We start from the raw sequence: 20,043 nt of genomic DNA, 5'->3' as shown, positions 1-20,043 counted from the left end.
AGTAGCTGGGACTATAGGCGCATGCCTCCATGCCCGGCTAATTTTTTCTATTTTTAGTAGAGACGGGGTTTCATTGTGTTAGCCAGGATTGGTCTCCATCTTCTGATCTCGTGATTCACCTGCCTCGGCCGCCCAAAGAGTTGGGATTACAGGCGTGAGCCACTGCGCCCAGCCATCACCTACCTTTACTTAAAATTTTGGTCTCCATGGCTTAGCATGTCCTGGTCTTCCTTACCTATGAATCATTTCCTGTTGTTGCTGTCACCTTTTCCTCCTTGCGGGAAATGATTATGACCATTATTTCAGGGTCATTCCTCCAGCTCTAATCTCTTTGTTATATTTTCTCTATGTTGGAAACCACGTCCAGGTCCTATTTTGGCCCTGAGATCATCTGCAGGCTGAGACCTGTGACTTAGATCTCTTTTCTTATTTGAAGCAGGTCTCATACCTTGAACAACCATGTCCCTACCTCCTTGGAGTTCCTCCATGTCTTGCTATGTTGTCTTTTCACTGTCTACCTGCAACCCCTGGAAACAAGGGCCCTTTCAGTGTAAGGGTTTTTATTGCTGACAGACTTAAGGAAACAGATTGAGAATTAAAAAACGGCAGATGTGAGAAAATGACAGAGCTTAAAAAGATTCTTACAGTAGCAATCCCCAATCTCTAGTTTTTGACTCTGCAAGATATTATCTGAAAGTCCTGATATTCTGCCCTTGGTTTTTATTTCTAGGGGTGGGAACTGCCAAACCTCTCCCTTCTTTTTGACTTCACCCTTGGATACCATCAAGGCCAGAGGATGGAACCAAGATAACATAAAATAGGTGCTCCTTTGTGATAATGGGCTATTTGTATCTCTGAGGGCTTCCACACAGGATGGCCATTCAAGAAACTTCTGCTCTGCCTTTTATTGCAGTCTATCTTTTGTCCTCCTAAACCTTCAGCTATAATCTCTATGCAATCAACTTAAATATATGTTTCTAGTATTGTCCCTTTCTCCCAAATTCCATGTAAAATACTTGTCTAGAATTGAATTGTTGTTTCCACAAAGTTGTTTTCCCCTATGGACTTTGTTTATATCAGTAGTTTCTATTTTCCCAATTTTCCAAATTCAAGAGTGGTATTATAAATAGTTGTATTCTTGTTTGTTATCTTTTTCACTAGAATGTATACTATAAAAAGGCAAGAACCTTGCTTGCTTTATTCATTGTTGTATCCCTAGTTTCTGTTACAGTGTCTGGCACAAGAGTAAGTGCTCAATAAAAATTTAAAATCCATGTGTGAATAAATGTGATTACCATGTGCCCTATGGTATACTGAGAAGAATAAGAATACATGTGAAAAGCACGAGATTAAATCCACAGTGTCACTGTTTTGATTGTTTCCTCTCTAATTCACATCTTGGTAAGTCTTTGGATCCTGTTGATTTAATCTTCACAATGAATTTCTCTTTCATTTTCCTTTCAATACCTGTAGAAACCATCGAAGTCAAGTCTTCTCACATTGCAGCTGTTGCTTTCATTTTCTCTACCTTTAGTTTATGGTACACATTTTTCAGTTTAATCTTAAAGCATTGCTTTGAACAGATCACCTGTACTCCCTTATTGGCCATCAGTATTCTACAGCTTAAGGCTTCAGTCCAAACTCAGTGGAGGCTGGAGACTTTTCATAGTTTCACTAATTTACCCTGAGTCTCTTTTCACATATGCTTTTTGCCCAGAACATTCTGGATTCTTGGCTCTTCCCTAATGAGATACATTAATTTACTCATTAATTCAGTCCGTATTTACTGTCTTGTGTGGGCCAGGCTCTTTGCTATGAAGTTCAAAGACAGTTTCTGCTTTCCAACAAGCAAATAATTATGTCAAGCATTAGAGCAGGATAAAAGCTAAAACAGGTGCTGTGAGTGCAAGTTTTAACTTGGCTTGGCATAAGGAAGTCAGGAAGGCTGCCTTGAGTTGATACTTGAATTTGACCTTAAAGACCAGTAGGAATGAACTTAAGATAAGCAAATAGGCCGGGCGCGGTGGCTCAAGCCTGTAATCCCAGCACTTTGGGAGGCCGAGACGGGCGGATCACAAGGTCAGGAGATCGAGACCATCCTGGCTAACATGGTGAAACCCTGTCTCTACTAAAAATACAAAAAACTAGCCGGGCGAGGTGGCGGGCGCCTGTAGTCCCAGCTACTCGGGAGGCTGAGGCAGGAGAATGGCGTAAAAACCCGGGAGGCGGAGCTTGCAGTGAGCTGAGATCCGGCCACTGCACTCCAGCCGGGGCGACAGAGCGAGCCCCCGTCTAAAAAAAAAAAAAAAAAAAAAAAAAAAAAGATAAGCAAATATAGTCTATTCCAGGCCAGAGGAAGCAAAAGCAAAAAGGCACAGAGAATAGAGACATGAGTCAGGTTGAGATTTGTGAATATTTCACTTTTTTTTTTTTTTTTTGAGACAGAGTTTTGCTTCTGTTGCCCAGGCTGGAGTACAGTGGCGTGATCTTGGCTCACTGCAACCTCCGCCTCCCGGGTTCCAGTGATTCTCCTGCCTCAGGCTCCCAAGTAGCTGGGATTACAGGTGCTCGCCACAACGCCCTGCTAATTTTTGTATTTTTAGTAGAGATGGGGTTTCTCCATGTTGGCCAGGCTGGTCTCGAATTCCTGACCTCAAGTGATCCGCCTCTACCTCCCAAAGTGCTGGGATTACATATGGGAGCCACTGTGCCCAGCCAAATATTTGTTTCTAGAGGAAAGAGTATGGTGGATTTATGCTAACAGACTGAAAACTAGCAAGAGGTAAATCAAGAAGGCCTTTTTTTTTTTTTTTCTTGAGGCGGAGTTTCGCTCCTATTGCCCAGGCTGGAGTGCAATGGCGCAATCTTGGCTCACTGCAGCCTCTGCCTCCTAACTTCAAGCAATTCTCCTGCCTTAGCTTCCCAAGTAGCTGGGATTACAGGCATGAGCCAGTGCACCTGGCCTAACAGAAATTTTTAACAGAAAAGTTATCACCCCAATAGAATTTTCATTATTGCATGTTCTTTTCTTTTTTAATTTTTTGAGATGGAGTCTCGCTCTCTCACCCAGGCTGGAGTGCAGTGGCGTGATCTTGGTTCACTGCAGCCTCCACTTCCCAGACTCAAGTGATTGTCCCACCTTAGCCTCCCGAGTAGCTGGGACTACAGGCATGCGCCACCATGCTCAGCTAATTTTTTTGTATTTTTGTAGAGACAGGGTTTCATTATGTTGGCCGGGCTGGTCTCAAATTCCTGATCTTAGGTGACCCACCTGCCTTGGCTTCCCAAAGTGTTGGCATTACAGGCATGAGCCACTGTGCTCTGCCTTGCACGTTATTTTCAAACAAGTTTTTTAAATAGAGATGGGGTCACAATATGTTGTCCAAGACTCAATTAGTCCTCCCTTCAATTTTCCATTCCCCTATCAAAGTCCATACCCTCCATAAAGATTCCATCCATTCCATTCCTCCCTTCCCCTCCTCTCCCCTCCCCTCCTCTTCCTTCCCCCACTCCCCTCCACCCTTCCCCTCCTCCTCCCCTCCCCTCCCCTCCTTCTCTTTTCTTGATGGGTTTCACTCTTGTCACCCAGGCTGGGTGCAATGCTTCACCGATCTTTCATTTCCACTGCAATCTCTGCCTCCCTGGAATCAGTGATTCTCCTGCCTCCCAGCCTGGGTAGCTGGGTTACAGGCACCGCCACCACTCCCAGCTAATTTTTGTATTTTTACTGGAGACGAGGTTTCACCATGTTGACCAGGCTGGTTTTAAACTCCTGACCTCAGGTGATCCACCCACCTGGGCCTCCCAAAGTGCTGTGATTACAAGCGTGAGTCACCGCACCTGGACTTACTTTTTCAATCTGACTCTGACGTAACAAGAAAATAAAAATATTTTACCCCAAAACATGTTTCTTGCCATATCTTAAAATGGCCCTGCAAAGCCGACCTTTGTGGGGGAAACGGCATCTGTAAAAAATCTCTATTAACAGGCCAGACTCAGTCACTTACACCTGTAATCTCAGCACTTTGGGAGGCCGAGGCGGGTGGATCACATGAGGTCAGGAGTTCTAGACCAGCTTGGCCAACATGGCGAAACCCTGTCTCTACTAAAAAAATATAAAAATTAGCTGGACGTGGTGGCACGCATCTGTAATCCCAGCTACTCGGGAGGCTGAGGCAGGAGAATCGCTTGAACCTGGGAGGTGGAGGTTGCAGTAGCTGAGATGGTGCCACCGCACTCAAGCCTGGGCTACAAGAGCAAAGCTCCGTCTCAAAAAAATAAAATTCTGTATTAACATAGCTAGATCTGTTTCTTTCAGGCCCTCCCAATGCTGAAGAGATTAAAAGTCTAGCACCTTTTAAAGAACTGAATAGGAAACATTTGTCATCTGTTGTCTCTAAGGGTAGCCACTATAAGGCTTCAAAGGAACCTTGGTCTCCACAATCTTTTATCTGAACCTGAACCTTTCTATTGATCCCAGGCCTTTAGACAAACTCAACCAATTGTCAACCAGAAATGTTTAAATTTACCTATAGCCTGGAAGCCCCCCACTTTGAGTTGTCCCACCTTTCTGAACCAAACCCAATGTATTTCTTAAATATAGTTGAGTGATGTCTCATGCCTTCCTAAAATATATAAAACAAGGCACGGTGGCTCAGGCCTGTAATCCCAACACTTTGGGAGGCTGAGGTGGGTGGATCACCTGAGGTCAGGAGTTTGAGACCAGCCTGGCTAACATGGCGAAACCCTGTCTCTACTAAAAATACAAAAAATTAGCCAGGCGTGGTGGTGAGTGCCTGTAGTCCCAGCTACTCGAGAGACTGAGGCAGGAGAATCGCTTGAACCCGGGAGGCGGAGGTTGCAGTGAGCCAAGATCGTGCCACTATACTCCGGCCTGGGCAACAGGGTGAGACTGTGTCAAAAAACAAAAACAATAATTAGCCAGGTGTGGTGATGTGCTGTAGTCCCAGCTACTCGCCAGGCTGAGGCAGGAGAATCTCTTTAACCCGGGAGGCAGAGGTTGCAGTGAGCCAAGATCGGGCCACTGCACTCCAGCCTGAGAGACAAAGTGAGATTCCATTTCAAAAAAAAAAAAAAAAAGTTTATATGTATATAAGACCAAGCTGTACCCCAAGCACCTAGGGCACATGTTCTCAGGACCTCCTGAGGTCAGTGTCACAGGCCATGGTCACTCGTACGTATTTGGCTCAGAATCTCTAAAAATATTTTACAGAGTTTGACTACTTTCCTCAACACAGGTCAGCCTCCTGAGTAGCTGGTACCACAGGTACATGCCACCAACCATACCCAGCTAATTTTTGTATAGTTGGTAAAGACGGGAGTCTCCCTATGTTGCTCAGGCTGGTCTTGAATGCCTGGGCTCAAGGGATCCTCCCATCTTGGCCTCCCAAAGTGCTGGGATTACAGGCATGAGCCACGGTGCCTGACCTTTCACTATTTATTGATAATGCCATAATATTCGTATGATTATCTCTTCCTTTCTTTTTTGTTTTTGTTTTTATTTTTTCCTATTGTAACTATTTATGGTAAATTATTGAGATTACTAAAATAAAAAGTGTATTGAATTATCTTTGATTTCTAACCCTCTTACTCCTTCCCTAGTCACTGAATTACCAAGTGTTGTTGATTCTTTGATAATGTATCTGCCCTTAGTCTCTTACTTTCCAATGCCCCTGTTTCAGCCAATTCTGTCCCTTCATGCCAGTATTATCGCAATATTTTTTCCCTAACTAGTTTCCACAGTCTCTGGTGTTTTTTTTTTGTTTTTTTTTTTTTCCCAAATCACCCTTTTATTATGCTAGATTAAATACTCTAAAACACTGCTTTGTATAAAGGATTCATTCATTTATTCAAAGCCCTAAGACAATACTTCGCATAAAGGATTCGTTCATTTGACAAATATTTGTTGAGTGCATGCCATGTGCCAGATATTAAACTCTTTAACTGGTATTCAAGGTCTGAACATTCCAGCTCAGCCTGACTGGTCTGTTTGTCGTTGCCTAAAAATGCTATCTGCATTCCCATGCGTGAGTTTTTGTTTGAGAACAAACTGTTTCTAATCTACTCTGTCTCCCTTTTTGTTTAGTTTGACTCTTCCTTCAAAGCCCAGCTCTAGTCTCAGTCCTCCCTCCAGGAAGCCTCCCAGTTTTTTTTTTCTTTGGTTTTTATTCTTGTCACAGCTGGGCAAAAATATCCTTAGTAGTTCTCTTTTACTCACCCAATAAAGTCCAAAGTTCTTGACCTTGTTTTTAAGGCTTTCTGTGATTACCCCATTTTTCATTTCCAGGCTTCCTATTCCCTAACATGAACTGTCTCATTCACCTGAACCTCTCTACTTTCTGTTCCCTACTCACGCCCATTCCCACATCCATGCCTCTCTTTGCTCAAGTTTGAGCCCCTTTGCTCATGATTTTTCTTTCTTCCATCCCCTCCACCAGTCAAATCACTCATTGCCTTTTTTTTTTTTTTTGAGACGGAGTCTCGCTGTGTCTCCCAGGCTGGAGTGCAGTGGCGTGATCTCCTCACTGCAAGCTCCGCCTCCCGGGTTCACGCCATTCTCCCGCCTCAGCCTCCCAAGTAGCTGAGACTACAGTCGCCCGCCACCACGCCCGGCTAGTTTTTTGTATTTTTAGTAGAGACGGGGTTTCACCATGTTAGCCAGGATAGCACTCATTGCCTTTAACAACTTTTTTTTTTTTGGAGACAGAGTCTTGCTCTGTCACCCAGGCTGGAGTGTGATGGTACAGTCTTGGCTCACTGCAACCTCCACCTCCTCAGCTCAAGTGATTCTCCTGCCTCAGCCTCTGGAGTAGCTGGGATTACTGATGCCCAGCCACCATGCCTGGCTATTTTTTGTATTTTAGTAGAGACAGTGTTGGCCAGGCTGGTCTCGAGCTCCTGACCTCAGGTGATTGCCTGCCTCTGCCTCCCGCAGTGCTGGGAGTACAGGAGTGAGCCACTGCGCCTAGACTTTTTTGTTTTAATATATTAATGAAATTTGCATTTTGAGCAAAAAACCAATTCATGTAAAAATATATAATTCATGTAGGAGGCCCTAGACTTTTATTTTAAAAGTCTTTTTTTCCTTTTTCTTTTCTTTTTTTTTTTTTTTGAGAAACATTCTCACTCTGTTGCCCAAGCTGGAGTGCAGTGGCACGATATCGGCTCACTGCAGCCTCCACCTCCTGGGCTCAAGCAGTTCTTATGCCTCAGCGTCCCCAGTAGCTGGGATTACAAATGTGCTACCACACCCAGCTAATTTTTTTATTTTTATTTATTTTACTCGTTTTTACTTTTTGAGATGGAGTCTTTCTCTGTCACCCAGATTGGAGTACAGTGGTGCGATCTCTGCTCACTGCAACCTCTGCCTCCCGGGTTCAAGCGATTCTCCTGCCAAGTAGCTGGGATTACAGGCGCCTGCCACCACGCCTGGCTATTTTTTGTATTTTTGTAGAAACGGGGTTTCACCATGTTGGCCAGGCTGGTCTCGAACTCCTGATCTCAAGTAATCCACCCGCCTCGGCCTCCCACAGTACTGGGATTACAGGCATGAGCCACCATGCCCAGTCTAATTTTTTTATTTTTTTGAGACGGAGTCTTGCTCTGTCACCCAGGCTTGAGTGCAATGGCATGATCTCAACTCACTGCAACCCTGCTTCCCAGGTTCAAGCAATTCTCGTGCCTCAGCCTCCCAAGTAGCTGAGACTACAGGCACCTGCCACCACACCCAGCTAATTTTTGTGTTTTTAATGGAGATGGGGTTTCACCATGTTGGCCAGGCTGGTCTCGAACTCCTGATCTTAAGTGATCCACCCGCCTCAGCTTCCCAAAGTGCTGGGATTACAGGTGTGCACCACCACGCCTGGTCTCCAGTTTCTTTTTTTTTTTTTTTTCACATGGAGTCTCACTCTGTTGCAAGATTGGAGTGCAGTGGCGCAATCTCGGCTCACTACAACCTCCAACCCCCTGTTTCAAGCGATTGTCCTGCTTCCACCTCCTGAGTAGCTGGGATTACAGGTGGATGCCACCATGCCTGGCTAATTTTTTTTTTTTTTTTGTATTTATGTAGAGACAAGGTTTTGTATGTAGAGACAGGGTTTCACAGTGTTGCCCAGGCTGGTTTCGAACTCCTAAGTTCAGGCAATCCACCTGCCTCAGCCTCCCAAAGTGCTGGGATTACGGGTGTGAGCCACCGTGCCTTGCCAATCTTTGTATTTTTAGTAGAGGCGGGGTTTTGTCATGTTGGCCAGGCTGTGTGATCCGCCCACTTCAGCCTCCCAAATTGCTGGGATTACAGGTGTGAACTGCCGCACCTGGCCTTAAAAATCTTTTTTCCTTTATTTTTACAAAAGTAATACTTAAAATAAGAGAGCTACAACAAAACATATGTATATAAAGAAGTTAAATTTCTCTCTTAAGGTAACCAGCATTAACAGTTTGATATGTGTCCTTGCACACCTTTTTCTTTGTCCCTCTACACAGACTACATGTCTTTAAGTGTTGCCCCTTACTCCAACAAGAATAGTACCATACTAGCTGGGTGCGGTGGCTCACACCTGTAATCTCAGGACTTTGGGAGGCCGAGGCAGGCAGATCACCTGCCGTTGGGAGTTGGAGACTAGCCTGACCAATACGGAGAAACCCCGTCTCTACTAAAAATACAAAATAGCCAGGAGTTGTGGTACATACCTGTAATCCCAGCTACTCAGGAGGCTGAGGCAGGAGAATCGCTTGAACCTGGGAGGAGGTTGCAGTGAGCCGAGATTGCACCATTGCACTCCAGCCTGGGCAACAAGAGCAAAATGCCATCTCAAAATAAATAAATAAATAAAATAGTACCCTATGTATACCAGTGATTCTCAGAGTGTGATTCAGGACCCTTGAGGGTGTCCCTAAGACTCTTTTGGAAGGTCTGCAAGCAAAATTATTCTTATAATCATGCTAAGATTTCTTTGTCTTTTTCACGGGGTTGACTTTGTATCAATGGTCAAAATACATGGTTTGTGAAACTGCTGGCCCTGCAAGCATGCATTTGTCAGGGCAGTGGCACCAAGCTATATTAATCATTGTTTTCTTCACTGCCACACACTTGCTGTAAATGCCAGTTTCACCTAAGGATATCATTGATGATGCAATAAAAATGATTAATTGTATTAAGCCCAACCCTTGAATATATATTTTTTTAATGTTCTCTGTGACTCATGGGATGTAAGCATGAAACATTTCTGCTGCATACCGAAGTAGGATAGTTGTCTGAATTGCAAGCTGAGCAAACTTTATTCTCGTGGAACTGTATTTTTTACTTGAAAAAAAAAAACCACTGACAAACTATGGTAATTCAGACCTGACTATCCAATGATCATTTTCCTGAAAATAAAGGAAAACAACTGGTAGTTTTTCTCACCAATGATAAAATTCAAACACTTAAGTGAAAATTAGAATTTTGGAAAACTTATTTACTTTTTATATATATATATTATATATATATATATATTATATATATATATATATATTTAATTGAGATGGAGTCTCGCTCTGTCACACAGAGTGTGACGAGGCTGGAGTGCAGTGGCGCAATCTTTGCTGACTGCAACCTCCGCCTCCTGGGTTCCAGCAGTTCTCCCTGCCTCAGCCTCCTGAGTAGCTGGGATTACAGGCGCCCGCCACCACGCCCAGCTAATTTTTGTACTTTTAGTAGAGACAGAGTTTTGTCATGTAAGCCAGGCTGCTCTGGAACTCCTGACCTCAGGTGATCTGCCCACCTCAGCCTCTCAAAGTGTTGGGATTACAGGCATGAGCTACTGTGCCCTGCCAAGAATTTTTGGAAAACTTATAGCTCCCATTCTGAGCTTGATAGCTCCCATGTACTTATACTATAGTGATGAGATTAATGAATATGATCTCTTTTAAATATTGTATAATGGCAGGGTGTGGTGGCTCACGCCTGTAATCCCAGCATTTTGAGAGGCCGAGGTGGGCAGATCACGAGGTCAGGAGATTGAGACCATCCTGGCTAACACGGTGAAACCCCGACTCTACTAAAAATACAAAAAATTAGCCAGGCGTGGTGGCGTAAGCCTGTAGTCCCAGCTGCTGGGGAGGCTGAGGCAAGGGAATGGCGTGAACCCGGGAGGCGGAGCTTGCAGTGAGCTGAGACCGCGCCATTGCACGCCAGCCTAGGCGACAGAGCAAGACTCCATCTCAAAAATGGGCGGGCGCGGTGGCTCACACCTGTAATCCCAGCACTTTGGGAGGCTGAGGCAGGCGGACCATGAGGTCAGGAGATCGAGACCATCCTGGCTAACATGGTGAAACCCCGTCTCTACTAAAAATACAAAAAAAAAAAAAGCCAGGGGTAGTGGCGGGCGCCTGTAGTCCCAGCTACTCGGGAGGCTGAGGCAGGAGAATGGCATGAACCCAGGAGGCAGAGCTTGCAGTGAGCCAAGATTGTGCCACTGCACTCAAGCCTGGGCGACAGAGCGAGACTCCATCTCAAAAAAAAAAAAAAAAAAAGAGAGAAAAATAAATAAATAAATAAATATTGTATGATGATACACATATTACAAAATAACAGTGTAAAGGGGGTCCTGAAATAAAAAAAAGTTAGAGGACCACTACTCCACATGTTATCCTGCAGCTTGCTTTTTCACTTAGCATATCATGAACACTAGTCAGTGTCAGAACATTTATTTTATTTTTTTTGAGACTCTGCAACCTCTGCCTCCCAGGTTCAAGCGATTCTTGTGCCTCAGCCTCCCCAATAGCTGGGATTACAGGCGTGTGCCATCATACCCGGCTAATTTTTGTATTTTTAGTAGACAGGGTTTCACCATGCTGGCCAGGCTGGTCTCGAACTCCTGACCTCAGGGGATCTGCCAGCCTCTGTCTCCCAAAGTGCTGTCTAATTATTCATTTATTGATGGCCATTTAAATTGCTTTCAGCGTTTTGCTAATTTTTTCTTTCCCTTTTTTTTTTTTTTTTTGAGATGGAATCTCGCTCTGTTGCCCAGGCTGGAGTGCAGTGGTGCAATCTCGACTCACTGCAACCTCTGCCTCCTGGGTTCAAGCGATTCTTCTGCCTCAGCCTCCTGAGTAGCTGGGACTACAGGCGCGCTGTAGCATGCCCAGCTAATTTTTTTTGTATTTTAGTAGAGACAGGGTTTCACTATGTTGGTCAGGCTGGTCTCGAACTCCTGACCTTGTGATTCACCCCCTGGCTTGGCCTCCCAAAGTGCTGGGATTACAGGCATGAGCCACTGTACGTGGCCAGCTTTTTGCTAATTTAAATCATGCATCAACGAATACCCTTTAAAGGCCGGGCACAGTGGCTCATGCCTATAATCCCAGCAATTTGGGAGGCTAAGGTGGGTGGATCACCTGAGGTCAGGAGTTCGAGATTAGCCTAGCTGACGTGGCAAAACCCATCTCTACTAATGATACAAAAATTAGCCGGATGTGGTGGCAGGGGCTTGTAATCCCAGATACTCAGGGGGCTGAGGCAGGAGAATCGATTGAACCTGGGAGGTGGAGGTTGCGGTGAGCTGAGATTGCACCACTGCACTCCAGCCTGGGTGAGAGTGTGAAACTCCATCTCAAAACAAAACAAAACAAAAACCAAATACCGTTTATATCCTTGTGTACTGGTGTGTATATATCTATGGTATGAATTCTTAAAAGTTGACCTATTTTTTTAAGGTCCATATAAATAAAATTTCTCCTTCGTTACAACATCTGCTCTTGTCATTTCTCCTCTCTATGGTTTTTGCGTCTTTTTAGCCTCTTGTTCGTTTACCGCCTTCCATGTTCCCATGCTATTGCTTTGGTTTTTTAACAAAATTCTTCCTCTGTGCCTATCTTGTCTTACCTACTAAATTATGCAAATAGAATCTTCTTGAGGGCAAGGATAGTTTGTTGTACAGTGTATTGGCATTCAGTAAATAAATAATGAGAGAGGGGTTGAGTGTTGGTATGAGAAAAGGAGCCTTAATGGTTGCATTTGGATGAATGGGTGCTGAGAGATGGTGTGTACATTTATACATTCTTGTCTCATCTTGTAAAATGTTTGAAAATAAGAGTAATTTTCAACTTAATTTTTCGTATTTTAGGCAAGTATATCGCCTCAACACAGCGACCTGACGGGACCTGGCGCAAGCAGCGGAGGGTGAAAGAAGGATATGTGCCCCAGGAGGAGGTCCCAGTGTACGTGGTTAGGCTTGAGTAAGAGTTTTCTGATGGGGTCCCTACAGAAGGATAGAATATCTTTATGCCTTCAAGTTCAGGGAGGACTCTCCTAAGCCCCAGGGAAATGGAAGGACGGGCAACTGTCAGAAAGGAGAGGAAGGGTCTGGGATTCAGGGATGAGTGAGGGTTACAGATCACTAGTCCTATACTTTTGACCTCTGTTCATTAGAACCTCCAGAGCTCTAAAGCTCTTCTAGGGACTTTGCTGCATCTTTCCTGCAGAGCAGAGGAAAGTTGGGGAGGGACCATAAAGAGAGAAAGGTGGCCGTTGGGCCCGGTGGCCTACATCTGTAATCCAAGCACTTTGGGAGGCCCAGGCGGATGGATTACCTGAGGTCAGTAGTTCAAGAACAGCCTCGCCAATGTGGCGAAACCCCATCTCTACTAAAAATACAAAATTACAAAATACAAAAATCAGCCAGGTGTGGTGGCACGAGCCTGTAGTCCCAGCTCCTCAGGAGGCTGAGGCAGGAGAATCTCTTGAACCCGGGAAGTGGGAGGTTGCAGTGAGCCCAGATTGCGCCACTGCACTCCATCCTGGGCAACTAAGCAAGACTCCATCTCAAAAAACAAACAAAAAACTCCACAAAAACAGCAACAAAAAAAGGAAGCAAGAATGTAATGAGGATGAAGTGTTTGGAAGTTTAAGAAAAGGGATCAAAAAGTTAGTGATTCTCTGAAACTCTTGACATCCTTTGTTTCCTGCAGATATGAAAACAAGTATGTGAAGTTTTTCAAGAGTAAACCAGAATTGCCCCCAGGGTTAAGCCCTGAGGCCACTGCTCCTGTCACCCCATCCAGGCCTGAAGGTGGTGAACCAGGCCTCTCCAAGACAGCCAAACGCAACCTGAAGCGAAAGGAGAAGAGGCGGCAGCAGCAAGAGAAAGGAGAGGCAGAGGCCTTGAGCAGGACTCTTGATAAGGTGTCCCTGGAAGAGACAGCCCAACCCCCCAATGCTCCACAGGGCTCCCGGGCAGCCCCCACAGCTGCATCTGACCAGCCTGACTCAGCTGCCACCGCTGAGAAAGCCAAGAAGATAAAGAACCTAAAGAAGAAGCTCCGGCAGGTGGAAGAGCTGCAGCAGCGGATCCAGGCTGGGGAAGTAAGCCAGCCCAGCAAAGAGCAGCTGGAAAAGCTAGCAAGGAGGAGGGCGCTAGAAGAGGAGTTAGAGGACTTGGAGTTAGGCCTCTGAGGCCTTTGGGGAATCGGGAATGGACTGCAGAACAAACCATGGGGCTCTCTGGGGTCCGGGGGAATATGGGCAACAGCAGTCAGGAGGGGTACCCCTATACTGGCTTACTTCCACCTCTTGCGGCCCAGCTCTGTCCTCCAGAGCCTAGCATCTCCCTCAATCCTTCCCTTTTCTTCCCAACTTCTACTTTTTGGACTTTCCCCCTCCCATTCCCAGTGTTCAAAATCTCAGTGACTACCCCAGGTACCTTTGCTGCTGATTTGGGTGTCTTGTTTTAAAAGAAAATCAGGTGGGTGGGAATCTCTTGGAGAACTGGGGCTGAGGGTAGAGGGAGTATGCCCAAGTCTTGGAGTCTTGGTTCCTGTTCGCGGTGTTTATGGGTTATTTCCCTCTCCATCCCTCATCTTTTTTTTTTTTTTTTTTTTTAAAAAAAAAAAAAGCAAAAATGAGAATAAACACAAGTAGACCTGTCTCTCTTTGCCTCCTTATTTTCAGCTCCTAGTAGATGCTGGATCTCTTAAGAGTTTGGCACAGGGGCCGGGCGCGGTGGCTCAAGCCTGTAATCCCAGCACTTTGGGAGGCCGAGGCGGGTGGATCACGAGGTCAGGAGATCGAGACTATCCTGGCTAACATGGTGAAACCCCATCTCTACTAAAAATACAAAAAAACTAGCCGGGCGTGGTGGCGGGCGCCTGTAGTCTCAGCTACTTGGGAGGCTGAGGCGGGAGAATGGCGTGAACCCGGGAGGCGGAGCTTGCAGTGAGCTGAGATCACGCCACTGCACTCCAGCCTGGGAGCACAGCGAGACTCCGTCTCAAAAAAAAAAAAAAAAAAAAAAAAAAAAGAGTTTGGCACAGGAAGACAAGTATTGGGAGTGATAGTTATTTTTATTTTATTTTATTTTTTTGAGAGAGTTTTGTGCTGTTGCCCAGGCTGGAATGCAGTGGCGTAATCTGGGCTCACTGCAAACTCTGTCTCCTGAGTTCAAGCAATTCTCCTGCCTCAGCCCCCCTCCCGAGTAGCTGGGATTACAGGCGCCCACACACCTGGCTAATTTGTGTATTTTTAGTAGAGATGGGGTTTCACCATGTTGGCCAGGCTGGTCTCGAACTCCTAATTTCAGGTGATCAATCCACCTTGGCCTCCTAAAGTGCTGGGATTATAGGCGTGAGTTACAGTGCCCCACCGATATTTCTTTTTTTTTCTTTTTCTTTTTTGTGAGATAGAGTCTATCTCTGTCTCCCAGGCTGGAGTGTAGTGGGGTGGTTTCAGCTCACTGCAACCTCTACCTCCCGGGTTCAAGCGATTCTCCTGCCTCAGCCTCCTGAGTAGCTGGGATTACAGGTGCGCACCACCACACTCCCTAATTTTTGTATTTTTAGTAGAGACAGGGTTTCAGCATGTTGGCCAGGCTGGTCTCAAACTCCTGACCTCAGGTGATCCACCCACCTCAGGCCTCCCAGCCTGGCCCAATATTTCTTTCAATTTTTTTTTTTCTCTTAGAAACTTTATTGGTCCTGCAGAAAGGGAGGCAAACAGCCCCCGCCTCCCGCTGAGAGTCCCTACAGCCCTCACTGTTCCCCGTTGCCGTTGATGGGGTGGTTGAGGTGCTCAGGGGAGGCCAGGAAGGCCTTGAGCTTGGGCCGGGCCCTGGTGCCACGTAGGCCGAGAGCATTGGGAACACATCCAGGCAGCTGGTGGCCAGGACCTCGTGCATCAGCAGCAAGTCCAGCAGGTTGTAGTAAGCGAAGGAGATCTGGTCAATGAAGGCCTAACCTCACTGGTTCTGGGACGGCAGGGTCTCAAAAGGCTTCAGTTGCCCAGGGAGTGCCTTCACATAGTCACGCTTGCCCACCTCGTAGTTGGTGTAGATAAGGGTGAGGTATTCAATTTTTTTTTTTTTTGAGACAGAGTTTCCCTCTTGTTGCCCAGACTGGAGTGCAATGGTGCAATCTTGGCTCACTGCAACCTCTGCCTCCCGGGTTCAAATGATTCTCCTGCCTCAGCCTCCCCAGTAGCTGGGATTACAGGGTCCCACCATGCCTGGCTAATTTTTGTATTTTTAGTAGAGATTGGGTTTCACCACGTTGGCCGGGCTGGTCTCCAACTCCTGACCTCAAGTGATCTGCCTGTATCAGCCTCCCAAAGTGCTGGGATACAGGCATGAGCCATCACTCCTGGCCTTTCTTTTTGAGACAGGATCTCTGTCACCCAGGCTGGAGTGCAGTGGTATGTTACTGAAGTCTTAAATCCTTGGGCTCAAGTGATCCTTCCACCTCAGCCTCCTTAGTAGCTGGGAGTACAGGCGTGTGCCACCACACCCTGGTAAGTTTTAAAATTTTTTCTAGAGATGGGTTCTGACTATGTTGCTCAGGCTGGTCTCAAACTTCTAGGCTCAAGCAATCAGCCTGCCTCAGCTTCCCAAAGTGCTGGGATTACAGGAGTGAGCCACTATGCTCAGTTCCCATGTCTTAGGTTCTGTTTTGTTTTGTTTTGTTGAAATGGAGTCTCCCTCTGTCACCCAGGCTGTAGTGCAGTGGTGCGATCTTGGCTCACTGCAACCTCTGTCTCCTGAGTTCAAGCAATCCTCCTCCCTCAGCCTCCGTGAGTAGCTGGAACTACAGGCGTGTGCTATTTTTTTTTTTTTTTTTGTATTTTTTTTTTTTTTTTTGTATTTTTAGTAGAGACTAAAAGTTACTAAAACATCACTAAAAGTTACTGCGCCCTGTCCTATGTCTTAGTTTTTAACAAAAGTTTATACAATACAAATAAAATAAAAATTTTAAAAATAGAAAAAAGAGCCAGGCCTGGTGGCTCACACCCTGTAATCCCAGCACTTTGGGAGGCTGAAGCAGGCAGATCACTTAAGATCAGGAGTTCAAGACCAGCCTGGCCAACATGGTGAAACCCCATCTCTACTAAAAATACAAAAAAATTAGCTGGCACTGTGGTGTGTGCCTGTAATCCTGGCTACTCAGGAGGCTGAGGCAGGAGAATTGCTTGAACCTGGGAGGCAGAAGTTGCAGTGATCCGAGATCGCGCCATTGCACTCCAGCCTGGGCAACAGAGCAAGACACCATTTCAAAAATAAATAAATTAATTAAAAAGTTTATAGAATAAGGACATAAAGAAATATTTTTGTACAGCTGTCCAATGTGTTTCTGTTTTAAGCTAAGTGCTTTTTACAAAAGAGTCAAAAAGTTAACAAAAAATTTAAAAGTTTATAAAGTAAAAATATCAGCTGGGCGCGGTGGCTCACGCCTGTAATCCCAACACTTTGGAAGGCCGAGGTGGGTTTATCACTTGATGCCAGGAGTTCGAGACCAGCCTGGTCATCATGGTGAAACTCTGTCTCTACTAAAAAGACAAAAACTTAGCCAGGCGTGGTGGTGCATGCCTGTAATCCCAGCTTCTTGGGAGGCTGAAGCAGGAGAATCACTTGAACCCAGGAGATAGAGGTTGCAGTGAGCTGAAATCGTACCACTGCACTCCAGCCTGGGTGACACAGTGAGACTCTATAACGACAACAACAACACCACTTACAGTAAGCTAAGGTTAATTTATTATTGAAGAAAAATACTTTCTTATAAATTTAGTGCAGCCTAAGTATACATTAATAAAGTCTACAGTAGTGTACAATAATGTCCTAGGCCTTCACATTCACTCACTGACTCACCCAGAGCAACTTCTAGTCCTGCAAGCTCCATTCATGGTGTACCATTTTTTACCTTTTATATCCTAATTTTTCTGTACCTTTTCTATGTTTACATATGGTTAGATACACAAATAATATACCATTGTGTTACATTTGCCTACAGTATTCAGTAGATGCTTGTACACGCCATAGGGGTTTGTAGCCTAGGAGCAATAGGCCATACTATATAACCTAGGTGTGTAGGAGGCTGTACCATCTAGTGTGTAAGTACACTGTATAATGTTGGTACAGTGACGAAAAGGCCTAATGATGCATTTCTCAGAACACATCTCTGTTGCTAAGCAACACACAACTATATTATATATATATAATAAATTTGAAAGCCACTGATACAATCAATTGTGAGGGTCTGAGATATCACACATCCTTTCCTTCTTCTGGTTCCTATATTTGGGATGTGTGAGGTAGAAGGATGTTCTTTTTTCTTTTTTTTTTTTTTTTTTTTTTTGAGACGGAGTCTCGCTCTGCCGCCCAGGCTGGAGTGCAGTGGCCGGATCTCAGCTCACTGCAAGCTCCGCCTCCCGGGTTCATGCCATTCTCCTGCCTCAGCCTCCCGAGTAGCTGGGACTACAGGCGCCCGCCACCTCGCCCGGCTAGTTTTTTGTATTTTTTTAAAGTAGAGACGGGGTTTCACCGTGTTAGCCAGGATGGTCTCGATCTCCTGACCTCGTGATCCGCCCGTCTCGGCCTCCCAAAGTGCTGGGATTACAGGCTTGAGCCACCGCGCCCGGCCTGGATGTTCTTTTAATTACTTCCCCAATGGGACCTTGTAGCTTATGGCAAATTAAATTATCTCCTGACTTTCTTTTCTATTTCTAAGGCTATTTATTTAATATTGCTCTCCTCCTTGCATGTGATTCTGTCATAATATGCAAACAGCAAGACTCTAGGGATCTGGAAGTGAGTTATTTTAGGACTGGTCGTTTACTTTCATGGGCTCAGAACCTGTGTGTTAGTTTATTATTGTCCACTAGGTGGTACTAGGAGGAGCCAATGTTTGCAAGTTACCTTGACCCTAGACTCCAGCTTTTTTTCAGAGTAGCAGACAGGTTTATTTTGCTAGATAATTTTTTCTCCCCAGGCTCCCAAGAATTTCAGGAAAGGGTATGTAGATCTTTCTCTCCTTCCCAAATATAACCTAGATGAACAAATTGAGGAGGATAGAAAATCTAGGATGAAGAAGGTACATTTTTTGGTCAATATTGTCACCTCTTAAAGATCAGGAATGCATTCCATTCTCTGCTGGAGATTAAAGAAGACGCTCTATTGCAGTGGAAGGGATGGGGTTATACCCCAAGTGAACAACGGGCTGTGTGGGGTAATATAATTGGTTGAGAGGAGAAAAGGGAAATGTTAAAGGATCTCTTCCTTGGGAAAGCAACAAGTCATAAAATTTGAATAAATGAAAATATTGAAAATAAAAACATTTTTCAAGAGAATTCTATAGGCCAGAAGCATTAAAAGTTGAATAAATTTTCCTTTCTAGAAACTAAAGGGAAACACAGGTAAATACCCAACCACAATACAGTGTGATAAATACACTAATAGGGACATACACAGGGTGCCATGGAAGCAGCGAGTAGACTCTTTTTGAGATGGAGTCTTGCTCTTGTCACCCAGGCTGGAGTGCAGTGGCGTGATCTCAGCTCACTACAACCTCCATCTCCCAGGTCCAAGTGATTCTCCTGCCTCAGCCTCCTGAGTAGCTGGGATTACAGGTGTGCACCACCACGCCCGGCTAATTTTTGTACTTTTAGTAGAGACAGGGTTTCGTCATGTTGTCTAGACTGGTCTCGAACTCATGACCTCAAGTAGTCCGCCCACTTCGGCCTCCCAAAGTGCTGTGATTACTGGTGTGAGCCCCCGCGCCCGGCTGAGAGTGGACTCTTAAGTCATCTATGAAGATGGGGATGGGAAGGTGTTGCTCAGGGAAGGCTTCCCAGAGGAGATGACGTGGAAGCCAAGGCTGAGTCTGGAAAAATTAATAGGAGCTCTCTAACATCCTGACAATCCACACATTTCTGCTGTACTCAAGTCTCGGTGACTTCATTTACTCCTGTGATTTCAATAATTACCTCTATGCTAAAAATGCCCAGTCTTTTTCTAGCCCAGTCACCTCTCTAAAACCATCAGGTATCTTCTATTTTGGTGTTGGTGCTTCAAATTCAACTTGTCTAAAAACCAAACGCTGAAGGAAGCCTGAGGCTATGAGCTTTTATGGTGATCATAATAATCTGTATCCATATTTTTATTACCCAGGTGGATATCTTAGTTACTTCTCGTCTGGACTACTACAAACCAGTGGTCCACACTAACCGGTCTTCCACTTAGGTCTCTCCCCACCACCCACTTCCCCAGTATGTCCTAAACATTTTGATTTTCAACAAGATTTACCTCCCTAAAGCCCAATGTTGATGGTACATTTCACTGAACGACCACCTTTAGTAGTTCACTTTGCTCTACCTGGTGAAGATGAAGTTCGTCCGTTGAATGATCAATGCATACTATGTTCTGGTCCTAAATTACTCTTTCAGTCTTATACCGTAGAATTCCCTTAAGTGCCTTTTACAGACAAACTCACCTACTTACTACTTCCTGAACATAGCTTATGCTTTTCTACCTCAGGGTCTAAGTTTATGCTATTGCTTTTATCTTGCTTGTCACAACACTCTTTTGGAAAGGGAAACGTTTCCCAAGCATAACATTTATATATAACAGAGAATTATTTATTTATTTATTTATTTATTTTTTGAGACGGAGTCTCACTCTGTCGCCCAGGCTGGAGTGCAGTGGCCGGATCTCAGCTCACTGCAAGCTCCGCCTCCCGGGTTCACGCCATTCTCCTGCCTCAGCCTCCCGAGTAGCTGGGACTACA

General features: G+C 45.1%; 1 protein-coding gene across 9 annotated transcripts in view; it reads left to right on the top strand.

Annotated features, from left to right (window-relative positions):
• PYM1 (PYM homolog 1, exon junction complex associated factor) overlaps positions 1 to 13,925 on the top strand; it is a 28,958-nt gene extending 15,033 nt beyond the window's left edge. For 5 of the 9 annotated variants that reach the window (XR_634735.3, XR_634734.4, XR_634733.2 and 2 more), the window contains 3 exons: positions 731 to 821; positions 12,126 to 12,219; positions 12,970 to 13,925. Coding sequence is in view for 4 of the 9 variants with exons in the window: in XM_009180916.4 (XP_009179180.1) it covers positions 12,126 to 12,237; positions 12,970 to 13,453 (596 nt within the window). In the remaining 5 variants the exon portion in view is untranslated. Of the gene's footprint in view, positions 1 to 730; positions 822 to 12,125; positions 12,238 to 12,969 lie in introns of all 9 variants that reach the window. The other 4 variants (XM_009180918.4, XM_003906563.5, XM_009180916.4 and 1 more) reach the window with 2 other exon arrangements.
• The last annotated feature ends 6,118 nt before the right edge of the window (positions 13,926 to 20,043 follow it).

The sequence above is a fragment of the Papio anubis genome, chromosome 9 (genome assembly GCF_008728515.1).
Source record: "Papio anubis isolate 15944 chromosome 9, Panubis1.0, whole genome shotgun sequence".
Taxonomy (NCBI): Eukaryota; Metazoa; Chordata; class Mammalia; order Primates; family Cercopithecidae; genus Papio; species Papio anubis.
This window is presented reverse-complemented; position numbering and strand designations above follow the sequence as displayed.